The following is an 18816-nucleotide window of genomic DNA, read 5'->3' as shown; positions in this document are numbered from 1 at the left end:
TTAGCTGCTTCGTAAACGTGTCACTGTATATAGTCCAGTAGAATTAGGAAAAAGGGTGGTTGTGATTGGTGGGAAGCCAATTTTTTGTGGAATGGGTTCCTTTTACATATAGAAACATATTCTGAAGTTGCGCCATCTCAAGCTTTTCCGCACAATTATTTAGAGACGTTTATATATTCCAATTTCGGGATTTTCTCCTTTTTTAGACCATTTTTCCTCTATTACTCGTAAAGTATCGACCCTACGAGAAAAATGTATAGAAGCAAACTTGTTCAAAATCAAATTTTACACACAGATACGTTGTTTAAAAAAATAAAAAAAAATTTTTTCATCGCCAAATTAACGATTTTCGATGATTTCTTTATCGAAAAAAGTACTTTTTTCACACGTATTTTGCAAACAATTGAAATCGAACAATCTTTCTCTGGAGGGTCAGAAAGAGTACATCAAACCTTCATGAAAAAGCATGCGCAGCCCGATCGCTGTGCGCTCGATAGTTTTTTCCGAATATCATTGTTAATTAAGCCCGATTCGAGAGTTGCGTTATCGTAATTGTTAACGTGAGCCAAAATGAGGCCTTCTGAGTTGCTGCCGATTTTTTTACAGATACCTGGGACCTCCCCCTAACGTGTCCAACAAGTTTTACCATCCTATTGCAATTATTATGAACTAGGGAATTTTCCGAAAAATGACTCAAATTTGACCCTTAGCAACAAATGCTAATAAGTTCGTCAATTATTGTCGGAATCGAATTCGGGAAAGTGGAACAGTTAGAGCAAAAGAAGACGCAACTTTTGAAACAAGACTCATGGTAATCGGACAGTTTGTTTGTTAACTAGAACACTTCAAAGTCGAAGTGACTTTGTTAATTAACAAATTACGATTTCGACATTTTACGAACGCTATTGTCTTCTTTAATATCAGTACTTGATATGCCAAGCAATGTTTTTCAAGCTTCTAACTGATTTCATATCGAAAATCAAGTGAACAACTTAGCTTGTTGAGGCGAAAAGTGCGCGGCAGACCGTCGGGCGCCGTGGTGGGGGGAGAGACTCGCCGCAGCCGGCAGGCGCAAAAATCGAATTCACTGTTTCAATAACGTGCGCGCGTTTTTTTTTCGACAATATCTCGGGTTCTAATTGACGTATTTTGATGATTTTTTTTTTAAATCGATATGCCGAGTCGTGAGTAACACGAATATCGAATCACATTCAACAAATTCTTTTATTTAAACACTCAAAATCGGACGGAAGTATAAATCTCGATTTTTTTCGTTGCTAATCATTAGTTTATTCATGAAAATTTAGATTTCCATGCTGAGTATTCGTTCACTTTATTATTCATCATTATGATAAAATGAACAAAATACTCCCAAATTTAAAAAATTTAATAATATTATTGTTGAGTTTGTAATATGTTGCAAAAATCAGTATTATAATAAGTGAATTATTATTAATTAATCAAATACAATATTATTCATTATTTCGGCCGAAATAATTATTTATTATTATATATTATTGTTGAGTTTGTAATATGTTGCAAAAATCTGTATTATAATAAGTGAATTATTATTAATTAATCAAATACAATATTATTCATTATTTCGTAATAAACATAATAATGAATAATATTATGTTTGATTAATTAACAATAATTCACTTATTATAATACTGATTTTTGCAACATATTACAAACTCAACAATAATATATAATAATAAATAATTATTTCGGCCGAAATAATGAATAATATTGTATTTGATTAATTAATAATAATTCACTTATTATAATACTGATTTTTGCAACATATTACAAACTCAACAATAATATTATTAAATTTTTTAAATTTGGGAGTATTTTGTTCATTTTATCATAATGATGAATAATAAAGTGAACGAATACTCAGCATGGAAATCTAAATTTTCATGAATAAACTAATGATTAGCAACGAAAAAAATCGAGATTTATACTTCCGTCCGATTTTGAGTGTTTAAATAAAAGAATTTGTTGAATGTGATTCGATATTCGTGTTACTCACGACTCGGCATATCGATTTAAAAAAAAAATCATCAAAATACGTCAATTAGAACCCGAGATATTGTCGAAAAAAAAACGCGCGCACGTTATTGAAACAGTGAATTCGATTTTTGCGCCTGCCGGCTGCGGCGAGTCTCTCCCCCCACCACGGCGCCCGACGGTCTGCCGCGCACTTTTCGCCTCAACAAGCTAAGTTGTTCACTTGATTTTCGATATGAAATCAGTTAGAAGCTTGAAAAACATTGCTTGGCATATCAAGTACTGATATTAAAGAAGACAATAGCGTTCGTAAAATGTCGAAATCGTAATTTGTTAATTAACAAAGTCACTTCGACTTTGAAGTGTTCTAGTTAACAAACAAACTGTCCGATTACCATGAGTCTTGTTTCAAAAGTTGCGTCTTCTTTTGCTCTAACTGTTCCACTTTCCCGAATTCGATTCCGACAATAATTGACGAACTTATTAGCATTTGTTGCTAAGGGTCAAATTTGAGTCATTTTTCGGAAAATTCCCTAGTTCATAATAATTGCAATAGGATGGTAAAACTTGTTGGACACGTTAGGGGGAGGTCCCAGGTATCTGTAAAAAAATCGGCAGCAACTCAGAAGGCCTCATTTTGGCTCACGTTAACAATTACGATAACGCAACTCTCGAATCGGGCTTAATTAACAATGATATTCGGAAAAAACTATCGAGCGCACAGCGATCGGGCTGCGCATGCTTTTTCATGAAGGTTTGATGTACTCTTTCTGACCCTCCAGAGAAAGATTGTTCGATTTCAATTGTTTGCAAAATACGTGTGAAAAAAGTACTTTTTTCGATAAAGAAATCATCGAAAATCGTTAATTTGGCGATGAAAAAATTTTTTTTTATTTTTTTAAACAACGTATCTGTGTGTAAAATTTGATTTTGAACAAGTTTGCTTCTATACATTTTTCTCGTAGGGTCGATACTTTACGAGTAATAGAGGAAAAATGGTCTAAAAAAGGAGAAAATCCCGAAATTGGAATATATAAACGTCTCTAAATAATTGTGCGGAAAAGCTTGAGATGGCGCAACTTCAGAATATGTTTCTATATGTAAAAGGAACCCATTCCACAAAAAATTGGCTTCCCACCAATTACAACCACGATCTGCCACTTTTTGACCTAATTCTACTGGACTAATAAGTGTTTTATTCAACGTGTATGAAAGAAAACTAAGTATGTATTATAAGTAAGCCGATAAGTCTGAAGTAGGTACATTGTACAACATCAGGTAGCCGCGTTGCTTCTTGCCTGTATGATCCGTTGGAATACTATTATTCTTGCATCTTGTTAAATTGAGTAACAATCGTCTATTATCAAGCTGAACACAATGTAGCCTTAAAAAAGGGAACCGAAGTCTTCGGGGATCTCACTTCTGGCAGCGCTACCAATTTCTTTTTCTAATCGTAACCGTACGTCGTGTCTATAGCCATATGAGAATTCTCTCGTTGTTGGACTACCGACGCAACTTGGAAACATTAAATCAAACCAACGGACAAACGGGGAGAATTGATGATGACCTCTGCGCCGCCTTCGTATAGGACTCTCTCTGGCCAAGCCCTACTTATACATTATACCACACTTCCAGCCTTGCTTGTTCGTGTACTTGGAGAACGAAGTGGGTACACGCGAGCGTCGGAACCGAGATGGATGTGTGGGTTGAGTATGCGATGCTCATCTCTCCGACTGAACAATAGATCTGATTGAATAATTAGAAGTAGTTGCAGTGCCTCCTCCTTGCATTCTATTTACTTATTTCAGGAGCACATTACAGGGCATTTCTACTTCTGTCGCATACATACGTTCGGAAGCGAAGATCTCTCCGAGCTCCTTGGGCACTGTTCATTGGCGCAAATTCTGTAAAATCAGACGATTTCACATCAACGGATGGGCAGAATTTATCGTGTAATTCGTAAGTGCGACCACGGGCGTGGGACAACGGGAGTGGCATGTCGCGTGTGCATGGCTGCTGCTTCTTTCGGTTACCGACCAACCGACCAAAGATTTATTTCATAACACACACGTACGTCCCGGGTTTTCGTACTCGTGCAACGCGTCCCACGTAGGACAAGAAACAGCTAACCAGATGATGTAGGGCCCGAGTTTGCGTGGACGCCCTTATACTCCTGCCTGCAGGGCCATGGTCCGCAGCTCACCGATTCCGATTCCGCGGACAGCCCATGGGTGACATCATGTCTCTAATTATTTCGTATATAACGCGCATCTAATCCCATTAACTTCGTCAGGGCGCTGTCAAGATGGCAACCACGTGTTCATCCTTGATGGCAAGACCGACGCGACTCACACACACACACGAGAGCTTCTGGTGGGTTGCCTCTTGCGCATCCGTATCTCTCTTCGCGCGTCTGTAGCCCGTAGAGGCAACGCACGCATGTAACTCTGAGATAATGTTTCACGCCAGTCCTCTGTGGCCTGGGAACTGTTACTCCAGTTAACACTCCGTAACCTCCACCATGGCTCGGGTGCCTTCACACCGAACGATCAAACGATCGGACGATCGGAGTGTATAACTTTATAGCTTTACTCTCATACTCTGATCAATGCCACTTTTAAACGATCGTTCAGAGCCAGATCATCAGATATCCCGTATCAAAAAACGGACTCACGAGTATTGTCCGCGACAGGAAATGTCGGTAGTACAGTTTTGTCGCGGCTTAGGAATACCAACTATCGAACACACCTGTGTTGTATCAATTCACAATGGGCTTAAAAACTTCCCATCGCATCGTGTCGCGCATGCTGGTGTGCATTGACGTTGCATACTGATTTTATGATGGTACAGCCGTCAGAGAAACATCGTAGGTTGTTTATCGTTATGCCGAAGTGCTCCCGCGTTCATCCATGTAAATTCTCCTCAATTTTAGTGTGAATGCTGCCTTGTGGGTGGATCGAGAGTTAAGAGACCGTATCTCGAGACTTGGTTTTGTGACTATAATTTCACCGCGATGCAGCTGCGTCGTTGTAAGTGCATTATTTGCACTTTTCTGACGTGATGTATGCGTCGTTCATTTCGGCGCAACATCTTGAAAATATTTGGAAGGTCAGCCGTTCAAAAAACGGACGTTTCTTATCTTCAGTTTCGTTGGCTGCTACGCAGCAAATGATATGTCACATGTCACGGTCATCTAAGGTCACAATTACGACCCTACCCTTTAGGTACGTTTTTTTTCTCAACTCTTCGGTGGAACCGGAAACGAGTCGCGAAAAACAAATAAAATGTTTATACGTTGGTGGAAAATTGACTCCAAATGCGGGATGAGTGAATGTTAGTGGGGCCTTGTTTCCATCACTCCGAGATATTCATTTCTTTGTACACTTTGATTAAACTTATTTTGAATCCAAATTAGAGTCGACGAGGTCACGATTCGTGAAGTTTGAGCAATCGTTCGTGACCGCTTAAAAAGCTACCACGAAAATCGAAGAGTTTATTATTATGCACGTGGGTGGTACCATTTTTAAAACTGTATTATGGACTCAGCTTACGCAAATATCCCTCAGCCATATGCGACTGTATCTTTCATTCGTTTATGTAGCAGAAGTCTTAACCCGATCCAGAAGGTCGTGTTTGGCTAGAGGCGCGATAACGAAAACCAAAACTGCACTCCGTGTAAACAACTCTCGTGCCTAAGCAAATTATCCATTTGGTCGGACACATTCCTACGGTTGATTCATTATATACACAAATATTCGGCGATCATGGACCCAGACTAAGTGCCATTCTCGAACCCTTTTTCGCTTACCCATTAAAGTAAACGAACCAAAAATATTTCATGCGACTTAAAATTTTCCAAAGGTCACTTATCGCTAGAAGCTATACGGCGTACTCACGATGTTCTCAACATTCTACTGCTAAGAAGGTGTCATTGGCCTTTTATGAGAACTCGGTAAGACGTGAAATAAAGTATAAGGTAATGCAAAGGATACGGGAACTGCAATGTTTGACGTTGATTGTGCAAGCCATCTTTCCACTATCGTTGAATTTTATTCGATAATCATCATCGAGATGGCGACGATGATGTTGCAATACGCTCCGTGCCTGAAATTTAAGTTCTCATTATCCTTTGAATTGATTTGGTTGAATCGTGTTGTTACAAAATGAATTTCGCTACAATCTGAATACGCGCAGCAGTATGACAGCTGCTGATTGATTCTCATGAATTTTACCGAACAGGGTGATACCTAACAACCACGTGGGTATTATAACTATCGTATACTTTCTCTATAGATTGTGGTATGCATGATATCGTGTGGCCAACTAGCAATTTTCGAAACTATACATGCACTAAGTCGCGGGCTCTGAAGGCTTGAGTCTATCTCGTCAATCGAACGTTGGAATTATGAATACATACTATAACAACAGCAGAGACAGTGAGTCAAGGATGTGTCTCCCGGCTTACATACTTTGCCTATGACATCTGACTCGATCCGAAACTCACGGTATCTCCGTCGATCCTTGCGCTTCTTGTGCAGTTATCTTATTCATTTATGGTGGCTATATCCGCGTGTACTTACGTATATTTATAATACCTTTGAATACGAACAAATGCTGTGGGTGCGGCCGTAAACTTGTAAATTGCAACCTATTGTTGATAGAATAGAATCCGTCGGTACATACAGACGTATGGACATGGTACAGTAGCCAGCTGAGTGAATTACGTAGTCATCTGGGTTCGTCTCCTCGTATAGCTGAATATTAAACAAAACTAGGCTTCGCTAGTTACGCAATTCCAATTATCTTACCCACTCATGACGACCACGACATACGATCTCAATTCTCAATCAGACCTTTCGCTACACGTTCTTGGGTCCTCGCCTTACCATACTTACATCACATACATGTACGAAACTCGATGCCTCATCGCTGTAAAAAGGATCCTCTTAACGAAGACCGCAGAAAGAGGCAAACAAAAAGAAACTATCAACAGTTCTCGCAGTCATCGGTCTCGAGAGGTCCATAGCAGAAAAATATTTAGGAAGTGAAAAACAGCTGTCCAACTTACAATCGGCTTGGTTGCACTCAAGTTCACGTGAATCGGAACGTGACACCGATCGGTGCTAAATTAACATGAGAAGATTCGATTGAAACGGGTTTTCGGTTAAGCGTAGGAGGAAATAGACGTCAACGCTTTTCATGGATCGCCGTGTGTGTTCGAGATTAGATATCAGATTGAGCCCCCACGTCACGGTACAGTGTCCACGTTTCATTCCCTGCAACGATCTGTGGTCGATGAATTTGTCCATAACACACAGTTTGCATTTGAGTCATCGTCGTAAAGTTCCAGGAATGTTGAAAGATAGGACGTAAATGTGGTACTTGGGATCCTTATTCCACAGATCTTTCGTAGCAGCGGCGTATAATACTTAATTCAATCCATGATCCGGTATATTCCCACATTCCGTGAGAATTTGAAAAATTATCCAGAAGACAGTCGGGGGAATCAGTTTCAAACCGCGGCCCACCGCATGATCCTTTCTCGAACCAACACGATCCAGAATCGATACAGTTTTTCCGACTTTTAACCGCTATTCCTTCGATGATATCATCTGTATTCTACATCTAAATATCACAGCGCCTAGGTGATAATTTCTTGAAACTAGTCAACTAGCAACAAATGAGGTAGGTATCGACTGCCGCAGGAGCAATTTGATATCAGAAACTGATATCCAGATGTTACGCGTACCGTTATTGTATACATCTTATTTCCTTACACCTTTCAAATAGAAAATGGACCATCTATCCACGCATGTTTATAGTACATGTATATGGAGGGAGCATGCATTCACCGAGGATACATGTATGTAACATGTTTACATACAGAAATTTCAATCGGTGTGGCGGTGCGTCGCGGCGCGTGGGCGCCGGTTTGGGTCAGTCGCCCACTGATGCAGCGTCTTGCCAGACTAGCACGAACAATTTGATACGGTTTTTCTTATTACCAAGAGCTTATACTGGACCATTGGAGTGCAAGGAGTAATACAGAGTTGCCAGCGCCATTATTTCTCGGTCCAAGCACAGAGCAGATCCGGGTACGCTCGTCGCAAGGCTTATCATGCCCATCGTGGAAATTAAATTTACCGATGAATTGTTGAATAAAAAACAGCCAGACTTGAAGGTCTGGCGAGACGTCGAATAGGTCATCAGAGCGCAGGCCAATAAATAGACCTCGGTGGTATAGACAGGATGTTTACGAGTTGATTACTTCATTAAAGCCGGTCATAATCAGAAGCTAAAAAGCTGGTAGGTACCAGAAAAAGCTGACAGGCCTGACGAGCGTAGACTGTGCGAGGCGCCTCGGTGACTGTGCATACCGGCGTTTCTCATTGTTAGTATGTTTCTCCGGAACGGTTTTACTGCACTTTGTTCTCCGTTCTTTATTAGTGAATCATTCTTTCAATTGCAGCCACAACTGTCAAAATTCTATAACTAACCGAGTCTACACAGGTATGAACATACGAAGATAATGTGTTTTCTTTTTACCTGCGCTCTGCCCGATTATGTTTATATTCACATTGCATTACAGTACCCAGAATCGAAACAGTAACATATCCAAAGTGGCGCAATAGCTTTGAATGGATAGCTTTTAATCCTTAACGTGTTATAATACTACGTCTTGAGGATTACGTTCATTGCACGAGCATTAATCTGTTCGCAGCGGGTTCACTGAACCACAAGAGGTTCTCAGGTTCTATATCAAATTTTCTATTTCCAACCGAAGAAATCATTCAGATAACGAACTACGACTTGGCTCCTCTCGCTTGTACTATGCCTCTTGAGAAAAAATAGAATCTATAACTTTGGACGAAAATAAAGTAGATTACCGCACCGCGAATGGTTATCATTGTCTATTACTTTATATACGCATACACGCAAGGTACGGTCTGGCTTCGATGCCGATACAAACCCGAGCCAGAGTGAATCGAATACAGCTGGTGGAGAAATCACAAAGAAAAATCAATAAAAAGATGATGTGAAAAAGCCACGGAGTAATTTAAGTCGGTCTAGTTTAGTCAGATTCATCTTGCGACTGGTTTTAGAGCGCGTCTTATACACCTGACAGCGGCTGCTTATCTTATTGCTGTCAGGCCCCACTGTTGGGAAATATCATCGTAATTACACGTCCGGACCTAGGGACTTGCGGTACACATACAGTGGCCTGCCGGACCTTACCACGCTACGCGTCCGACTCTCCCAGCCCTGAAAGCCCAGGGCCCGAGGCCGGGTGCGCCAATGGATTTTTTTCATTCGTTTTAACGTGCTAACGACAACCTGCGAGCACGTGTGCAACTGCGTATGGCCCTATGTTCCGAACCGTATAATTTTCTCCGATTCCACGACGAATTCTGAACGAAAAATAAACAAACTGGGATCAACGAGAACGTGTCGAATATTTTAGAATATTTTATACGCTAGATTTACACTAGATCTTAGATCCACAGTCTCGTTCATCAATATCCACGCTGGGATACGGGACTTGAATAAAATAACTGCTATTCTCTCGGGCGTAATATCAGCCTTTTAAATATTTTTATTTCTCTTCCTGTTACAGGCCCACGTTGTATCTGCCTTCGAACAGTCCCTGTCCAACATGACCCAGAGGCTGCAGTATCTCACCGCTACCGCCGAGAAAAAGGTAATTATTCAATTTCACCGCATAAATTTATACCGCAGGCGCACGCGTCGGCTTCACCAAGGTTCAAGCTGCAGTTCAAGCGGAGTTCACGACTCGTGGATAATGCACGCCGCCACGAGTACTACGTTTGTATCACTGCTGCGTAATTGTACTCCCAAGTTTTATCATTGGCGTGGTTGACAATCTAGTGAGCAGCTTCAACACGCTGCGGTTGACTGGGAGAATGGTTTTCGTTACATGGGGAGTAACATGTGTTCAATGTTGGGCTGCAGCGTGCGGAGATATAAGTTACTTGTTGGCGGGAGGAAAAAATCTGACGGCGGGGATTACCATCTGGTGAATGGAACGAGAGAGCATGAATTTCGTCTGGAATACTATTTGTGAAATATTTTGTGCCGCCAGATTGCATCGTCATTACTGTATCAGTTATGTGGCTGAAAATTGAAGCTGAAAAGGTCTTCGTGGCCGGCTGAGTTTTTGCGCTGTAACCTGAACCAAGTTCTGTATGAAAAACAAAAGATAGAATGTCAAGAGAAGTAAGATCTTATTCCGCACAATCGTTGCGGTTTCGAAAAGAAAGCTCAAAATTAGAAACATATAAATTTCGGCAAGCTTTGATGACAAAATTAAATAAAACTCGTTATGAAATGATCAAGATAAGCTCCGAGCCACTCTAACTTGAAAAATTCAGTTTCCCGAAAATGCTAATCGATGTGGATCGTCTTGCAATGGACCAAAGCCCTCCGCTATTGAGCTGAAAAGAGCCTTGAGTACCACTGACATGACAGATCCCGAATACCAGCAGAATGTCAGAGCGGACGAAAGTGCAGCTATCCTACAGGAAACGAGTCGCTCCCTCGTTGCGGCGCCTAGAACGACAGAAAATCTTGCAGGGTCTGTAATAGAGGATTCAAAAACTACTACAGTTAAAAAGAATCGGTATGATTCAGATCACCAGGTCTCTGGATACTCTCCAATCAACGCGTGGAGGAGGGCTACGGAAGCGATAGCAACAATCTTCAGAAGTGGCCAGCGGTCGAGTATCAATTCACCCAGAAATGATGAGCAATCCGTACCGCAAGAGTCCGGTGGTGAATTACCTTCAGATACTGTTATCCAGGATCCGAAAAATCCTAAGCGTAATCCCAGGAATCCGAATCGCCAACAAAAAACCAACCACCATCCACGACTCGAAGATCTAGGCGCCACCGACAATCCCTTAGTCCCCGGATTAAATCAGATCGTTTCGCCTTCTGCTATCCCTATGTTAATACCTACCCTCTCAGAGGACGATAGAATCATGCGTCTCAAAATGCCACCTTGCTCAGCTTCTGCCAATGTTAGAAGGACGTCTGGTCCTTCGGAGACGAAAAAATTAGAAGGAGGAGCGTCAGCAGGAAAAGACACTTTAAATAATGTCAACTACTCTCAGAAAAAGATGGAAATTTTCGAGGCGTTGGACGGTCAAATAACCGCGGGCAGTCTTATCGGTTACAGCTCGAAACTGGATCGTAGCTTGAGAAGAGTATCCCGTAAACCTGAGCTCCTGTCCAATCCCAATGCAAAGACGCAGCTGGTGCCGAACCGGAATCTGCTTCCTGTAGCCATAGTAAATGCTGGCGGAGCTTTGGGCATTGGAGGATTAAGGAAATCACCCACTATGACTACTCCTCAAGACGACAAGGCTGACAAGCCCCTAGATCCGAGCTCGAAGTCCACGAGACAACTATATAGCATGGCTGACTCATGGAGCAGCGATTCTGTCACCAGTCACTCCGAAATTTGTTCCTGTTGTCACAATAATGAGCCTTGTCCTATCCATGGAAAAGCCAATGTCACACAAAAATAATCAGCGACAGTGAAAATAATTAAGGCATCGAGTTTAAACACTTTCTTAAAATGATAGTAACGTTCTGGATAATGTCATAGCAGTTCGTCGATTTTTTAAATACTCATGCGCGTGGAAGCTTATTCATAAACCCGTACACTTATCATAACTGCGTCTGGCATATAACAACTGTAATAGAGCCATAGAATAAAATCTATTGAACGATTTTACTTCAGTATTTATAGCTTTCGGGGCCTACTTAAAGAATCCGTCTTACTGTCATCATTTTTCGAACTCGATGATGTTTTACTGATTAGGAACAATATACGTTCATCGGTACATTTTATTTTTAAAACGTTAATTACATTGTTGCGCCAGGATTGCTTATCTTGTATCGTAAGGACAAGATTTTAGGTTAGTAGAAAGAAATTGTTTCTGACACGTATACAAGGTAAAATATAATAAAAATAGATTTTCGTTTCCTCGAAAACGTTACACTCATACCCAGTTCTGCAGTTTATTCCCATGTAGAAATCAGCTTTGCAGGACCCCGCATAAAGAATTTTTACTTAATAAAAAGAATTCCGAAAATTAGTTCATAATTTTCCATAAAATACAATTCACCTTCTGCTCGCGCTTTTATCGTATACTCGTACAGTAAATATGTTGGGCAAATTCCGTACCTTAACTTATTAAAATCCATAATATATGTTCTTAATTAAATCGCTTGCCATTATAGATCAATATGAAGAGTTATGTTGATATCGAACATTTTTTTATCATCATTGATAATGAGATTTATTGAAATCATCGGTTTGTATGAGAAATTTTGTATCTTCAAAGACGGGGCCCCAATCAAGGCGGTGTCCGGGGTTTCGGCTCCATTCCCTTAATCCAGGCCTGGTTGTTGCGTATGGGTGTATTTTTAAGAACCTCAGATGCTGGAGGATCTCTTGCAACACATTTGTGTTGAATCAATGGTTCAAAAGTTTTTTATAGATGGGTACATCGAATTAAAGTCAATTATGACAAGTAATCCTGCCGATACTTGCTTATCGGATGTCTATTATCTTGCAATTTAAAACATTGTGACCATTCACTGATAAGTAACAAATGTCACTTCTTTCTCCACAGGATTCCGAACTACAAGAGTTGAGAGATACGATAGAGCGACTGAGGAAACAAAGTGCGGAGGCTGGACTGAATGCGTCGAATCAAAATGCCGCGACGAATGGACGTCGACATACCCTCGGTGATTCGGAAAGCACAACCGGGTGCACGGGATCGAACAGCAACCATCAAGGGTCTTCAATGGCGAGGCAGTTGTCAGCGGACAGCGTGACATCGTTGAATTCTTTGAGCAGCGCCTGCTCAGCCAGTAGTCATCACAAGAAGAAAGGATGGCTTCGAAGTTCCTTTTCCAAGGCGTTCTCTCGCTCGCGGAAAAACCGTCACGGCTCTGTCTCAGACGCCGAAGATTGCAAGGATGGACCAGGCGAAATGAGCGCACCAAACAGCCCAAGGTTACCCACGGCAGCTAAACACGAATCTCGAAGTCAAACTCAGGGCCCGAGGAGCAGCGGGCAAAGATCTCCGGAGAATGAAAACGGAATGACGGGTAGCAAGAGTAGCTCTGCGTTGTACAAAAAAGAGGATGAGGATGTTGACGAGCTGAAGAAACAATTACGGGAGAAAGACATGGTTCTTACCGATATTCGGTTGGAGGCTCTTTCGTCGGCACATCAGCTAGAATCTCTGAAGGATACAGTTATCAAAATGAGGGTATGTATTGACATAGAGACTATTGAATCGGCCTCGTGACTAGTCACTGTCTTTGCATATATTTATGTCAGGGATAATTCAACCTATTGCACGTACACCATAACCATGAATGTATTCTTATCTTACGAACCTTTGATCTCCGTTGCGAAATCACACAGTTTATAACAAATGACGTCTGTTTTCATGTGCCATTTTGCCACAAGTTTGATAGCTTTTATTTTTGTCTCGTTAGACTTTAATCGTGAAACGCGATATTTGATATCATTACCAAAATTGCGCTGCGTCTTACATAATGTAATATGTAAACGAGGTCGTTCAGTATCACGAGTTTGAGAAGCCCAAACACTAGTCCGAAGGTCGGATATTGCCAGCGTTATTCACGCACCTGTTATAATGATATTTTCTAACTAAGTCTATCTTTTACTCATCTAGAACGAAATGCTGAATTTGAAGCAAAATAACGAGCGTCTTCAGCGTTTGGTAACATCGAAATCCTTGACCTCCTCACAATCATCGTTGCCAAGTGATCCTGAACGAAGATTCAGCATGACCGAGGTTGCCTCAAGCGTCGCGGCAATGTCGAGCGGAGGCAATCATCCCCAGGGTACCGATCAACTCGAGGATTTATCCGTTCCGGAACATTCGGTCGTTCAGACAGCGACGACGATGACGAACGAACCTCCGATCGAGCAAGACACCGACGGAAAGAGGATCAACGTGGCGGTTTACCTCGGAAGTGAACGAAGCTTCAATTTGAACGTGATCGGAAACACGTCGACAGACGGAAAGAACGAGCCGGCTCATTGCGTGATCGCCAGTGTCTGTATATCGAACAAAACCACTTGGGATTCTCTCGATGCCACCGTAAGACGGTGCTTCAAAGAGTACGTCGCCAGGGTAGATCCGGTGACGAATCTCGGCCTCGGAGTTGAGTGTATCGCCGCTTACCACCTCGGCGAATCTTCCCGCTGTACCGCCGACTCTCAGTTACCGGAATTACTGCCGTGTGGTTACCTGGTCGGTCACGTAAGGACGATCTACTTGGTTTTGTCAGGCTACTCGTGGCTTGCCGTCGATACCTTGATTCCAAGATCCATAGTTCAGCGGCTGGTTTCACTCCTCACGGAACATCGCCGTGTTATACTGTGCGGCCCTAGTGACACTGGCAAGAGTTACCTCGCTGGAAAACTCGCACATGCTTTAGTCGACACCGACACCGAGACGAAGTATGCTGCCTCGGTTGCTACTGTAAACGTAGATGACAAGCCCAGCAAGGAACTCAGGCAGTATCTTGCCCACATCGCTGAACGGTGCGATTCGAGCGCTGCCGATGAACTACCTCGCGTTATCATTCTAGAGAATTTACAACATGCCGCATCGCTCGGTGAATTGTTTAGCGGGCTACTAGGCACAAGGCATTCTTCCTGTCCGGCCATTATTGGCACCATGAGTCAGGCCACATGTAGCACTACCAATCTTCAATTACATCATAATTTTAGGTGAATGATAGCAATTTTTCTTTTCAAGTTCTCTTGTCATTGTTAAAATGGGGGAAAATTGACAACTACTTGCAATGACTAGATGTATTTCATAAATCCGGCAAAGTTATTTGATCTTAAAAACTTTGTTTCATTATAAATTTCAAAAGGTGGGTTTTGTGCGCTAACCACATGGAGCCGGTCAAGGGTTTCCTGGGACGTTACCTTCGACGAAGATTGCTGGAGCATGAACTGCGGGAATCGGGGGGAACACGAAATGCAAAAATGGCTGCAGTCGTAGAATGGATTCCCAGAGTTTGGCTACACGTGAACAAATTCCTCGAAACACACAGCAGTTCTGACGTCACGATCGGTTGGTTACCGAAATTGATTTCTGTCCATGATATAAATCATGAAATATAAAATTAATGACGTGTTTGAAAGTTAATGATTTGACGGAACTTGTTATCGCGTCTTTCAGGTCCACGACTATTCCTATCCTGTCCGATGGAAGTCGCGGGCTCCCAAGTCTGGTTTACGGGCGTATGGAATTACTCCGTGTTACCGTATTTGGTTGACGCGGTAAGAGAAGGACTGACCTTATACGGTCGGCGAATTAGCGGAAATGGTAACGGAGATTCTCCATGGGAAGATCCTACCCACTTCATCACATCCAGCTACCCTTGGGTTGCACCCCACGCCGTTCATGGCGGGAGCGATGCTCTCCATCGAATGCGACCCGAGGACGTCGGCTATGATGTTAGTTCGGCTCATAATTCTGGCGTTGGTGCGTCCAGCGTCAAGAGCCTTGGCAGCACGCACAGTGACACGGAAGGCGATCCGTTGGTACGTTTCGAATTAATTCTGGATGTTTTATCTGTAGTTGAAGTATATTTCCCAGTGAATCCCACAGGAAATTGCTCATATTCCGTGAAATACATAGGTGAATATTGAAAGACTTGTTATTAGAATTTAGAACGAACTAGGTATATAGGCCTTATTTTGTAGAGAGATGTCTCATTAGATAAATTGATGAGCCGATGAGATTAATTAGCGGTATCTATATTTAGTCAAATTAATCATTGATCAGTTTTATTCAAGGCATTAAATAAATTGTTATTACAGCTAAACATGCTGATGCGGCTACAGGAAGCAGCCAACTATTCAAGTCCGCACAGTAACGACAGTGATTCGGTTACGTCACTGGACTCTTCACACACTCGGCACTCCGAAGACCTGACTTGCAGCTCTTCAACCTCCTCCTCCAGAGGCGTTGAATCTACGCTTTAGAGTATATGAAATGAATCGCCATGTCGAAACTACGAAAACGATATTACAAATTTACTAACTATCGCTAAATTTTAGAAGAGAGCGTATAAATGTCAAGATGATTGCTGAATTCAGGACTAGGAAGAAAAATACGCATGTTAAAAACGAGTACATGCTGGTTTTTGTTTTATAATTTTATTTTGATCATAATTACTCAAAAAATGTCTGATGTTGAATTGATAGTTATAAAAATTTATTCGTCAATCAAAAGATTTTTAAATAATTATGAAAACTCCTGAGAGTTATTTTTATTTGTACAAATATTTCTTCCAGGTAAGATATTTTGTTTGTGTATATCTACGATTGAAACGCATGAGAAGCTAATTTATTTGTATTTCAGAATCGCAATATAATCATTTTAAATATCGATGAATAAGTTGGTTACAAATTCTATTACTTTCCCAACTTACAGTTTAAGAGTAAGCTTCATTTTTTTCTCTCAATAGGTGAGTAAATGAGTGAAAAATTAGAATGTACTATGTAGGCGGTGAATGTTTCTCACTAGTCATATTTCAAAGAACAGAAATCAATGGTCATAACTTGAACGTTTCGATTAAAATAAAGTCATAACGTCAATTCTTGACACTGTATTCAGCAGCTGTATTTTTGCCATTTATCATCGCTACTATTGTTGTTCGTAAATAATACTCTTGACTATTGACGCAAGTAAAGCTCTCGTCTCTCCTCCATACTATCAGTGATTGTGTGTTAATTGAATAATAATAGAGAAAAGAACAAATGTTATCCATACAAAATTTATTATACAGCACCATGCTGAAGTTGGTATGGATAGCTCGTGTTGTTGGCTACAGAGGCCTAGGTAGAATAATAAGAAGAAAACGAAAAAACGAAACGCCTTTTCAATACAACGTAAATCGTAGTATAAATTTCATATAGGAGGCATCGTCCGGTCAAGATTACCAATAGTATGTACAATACCTGCAATTGTTTTCCATTCTTGTAATATTTATCAATCGCTTAAGAATTGCCTCAATGTTGATTGGTATTACTATAAACATAAACTGTGTACATATTTGTAGTGCGATGCTCGAGGTCTATATTTCTATATGTATAGGCGATTGGTATGAAGAAATATGTTCAATTGAAATGTGGAAACAGAAGAGTCAATTCTAAGTAAACAGATTGCAAAATCATTTAACCGCCAAGTGATGAGTCCACGAATATTTTTGCGATTTTTTAAAATTAGTATGGTAAAACACGATGCAATAAGCTGTGCTGCCATTACAGTAGTGTGATTGTATTTTAAAACGAATATACTATCAAACGATATGTGAGTGTCGCAATAGTTGATAAAGACAGATGCGTACTAAACTATAAATTCGTAAAAGCATCAATTAATCATGTGAAAATTCTTAACTTACAATTTTAGCCGTAGATACACACTACAGTATTATCGATGAAAATGAAGTTTACTTTAAACTGGGTGCTTTAAATTAAAATCACTTATGCAGTATATATTTATTACTATGCATATTAATTGTTCCCATTCGTCATTCAATTTGAGCTGATATCTCGACATAGCTTCAAGGAAGCTGCTGCACAATAAAAAACTAAAAAAAATCGAAACCGTATCGATTGCCAGTGTGCAGTATATTTATAACATAGAGAACTATCACGGGTCGTTTCGCCAAAGAAGTCTAAAGGATAACATACATAACTGTGCAAAATAGTTTGGCACCCAGGATGAAGTAACATAATCAGGATTATACTTGCGCAAAGATAAAATCATTATTTATACATAAACATGCTATAATAAATTTTATTTAATACAAGTTGTTAATATAATGATATAATATATGAACCAAAATAACGACGGTGTATATACATATATGTATCAGTGTACATGCATACAAAACGCGTTTGTATCTATATATAAATATATATATATACGCATGCATTTATTAATAACGGTGGCAAAACGCTTAGTTTAAGATACATGAGTAATTCTGGTCATATAATATTGTAAATATCTATACTCATAAATCGAATGAAAACTAAGCGAAACCAGACGATGTTGTATAGCCCGTTTAGATCTGAGTGGTCTTTGCCGATAATCAACTGATGGAATATACGTCTTGCTGCGACGAAGTTTCCGGATTCAAACTTGAACGCCGTGAAGTTTAACATTTTTCATAATATTTATATTGATAATAATACTAACGATGAATTTAAATTCGCCTAAGACCCGAGAGGAGGTGATCCAAATGGACTATACAGATGATATATTTAATTTAGATTATTGCGTCTCGCTCACTTAGGACGCGCCTAAAAACGTAAGTTATAATGTAACATGTAATCATTATACAGTCACGTTTACAGGTTTTTTTACGTTTTTACCGTATTTATACGCTATATATACATACGGCACTACACACAAGTTCTACTCGGATGATAACGTTATTGTGTCACGAAATAAAAACATCAAATTCTGTGAAATTAATCGCGTACTCTCATTTTCTAATCACGGTTTGCTGTATCAGATTGTGCTGGCCTTTTCTGCTACCGACATAAATCTTAAACAGTACAGATTGGTACTTTTGGCCAAGTCCGACTAGTGATACTAACGTGTTGCCGTCGATGTGCTGAGTTCTGTCGGTCAGTTAGAAATTTCAGCAAGATCTTTTGTATTTTGTGGATCGGGAAGCATAACTTTCACACGGTACAAA

General features: G+C 40.5%; 1 protein-coding gene across 4 annotated transcripts in view; it reads left to right on the top strand.

Annotated features, from left to right (window-relative positions):
- LOC124178186 (protein sickie) overlaps positions 1 to 18586 on the top strand; it is a 176616-nt gene extending 158030 nt beyond the window's left edge. For all 4 annotated transcript variants that reach the window (XM_046561407.1, XM_046561406.1, XM_046561409.1 and 1 more), the window contains 6 exons: positions 9629 to 9712; positions 12675 to 13322; positions 13755 to 14821; positions 14971 to 15173; positions 15282 to 15646; positions 15926 to 18586. In XM_046561407.1, the coding sequence (XP_046417363.1) occupies positions 9629 to 9712; positions 12675 to 13322; positions 13755 to 14821; positions 14971 to 15173; positions 15282 to 15646; positions 15926 to 16090 (2532 nt within the window). In that variant the 3' untranslated portion in view covers positions 16091 to 18586. The remainder of the gene's footprint in view (positions 1 to 9628; positions 9713 to 12674; positions 13323 to 13754; positions 14822 to 14970; positions 15174 to 15281; positions 15647 to 15925) is intronic.
- Positions 18587 to 18816: the final 230 nt, after the last annotated feature.

Source organism: Neodiprion fabricii, chromosome 3, assembly GCF_021155785.1.
Source record: "Neodiprion fabricii isolate iyNeoFabr1 chromosome 3, iyNeoFabr1.1, whole genome shotgun sequence".
Lineage (NCBI taxonomy): Eukaryota > Metazoa > Arthropoda > Insecta > Hymenoptera > Diprionidae > Neodiprion > Neodiprion fabricii.
This window is presented reverse-complemented; position numbering and strand designations above follow the sequence as displayed.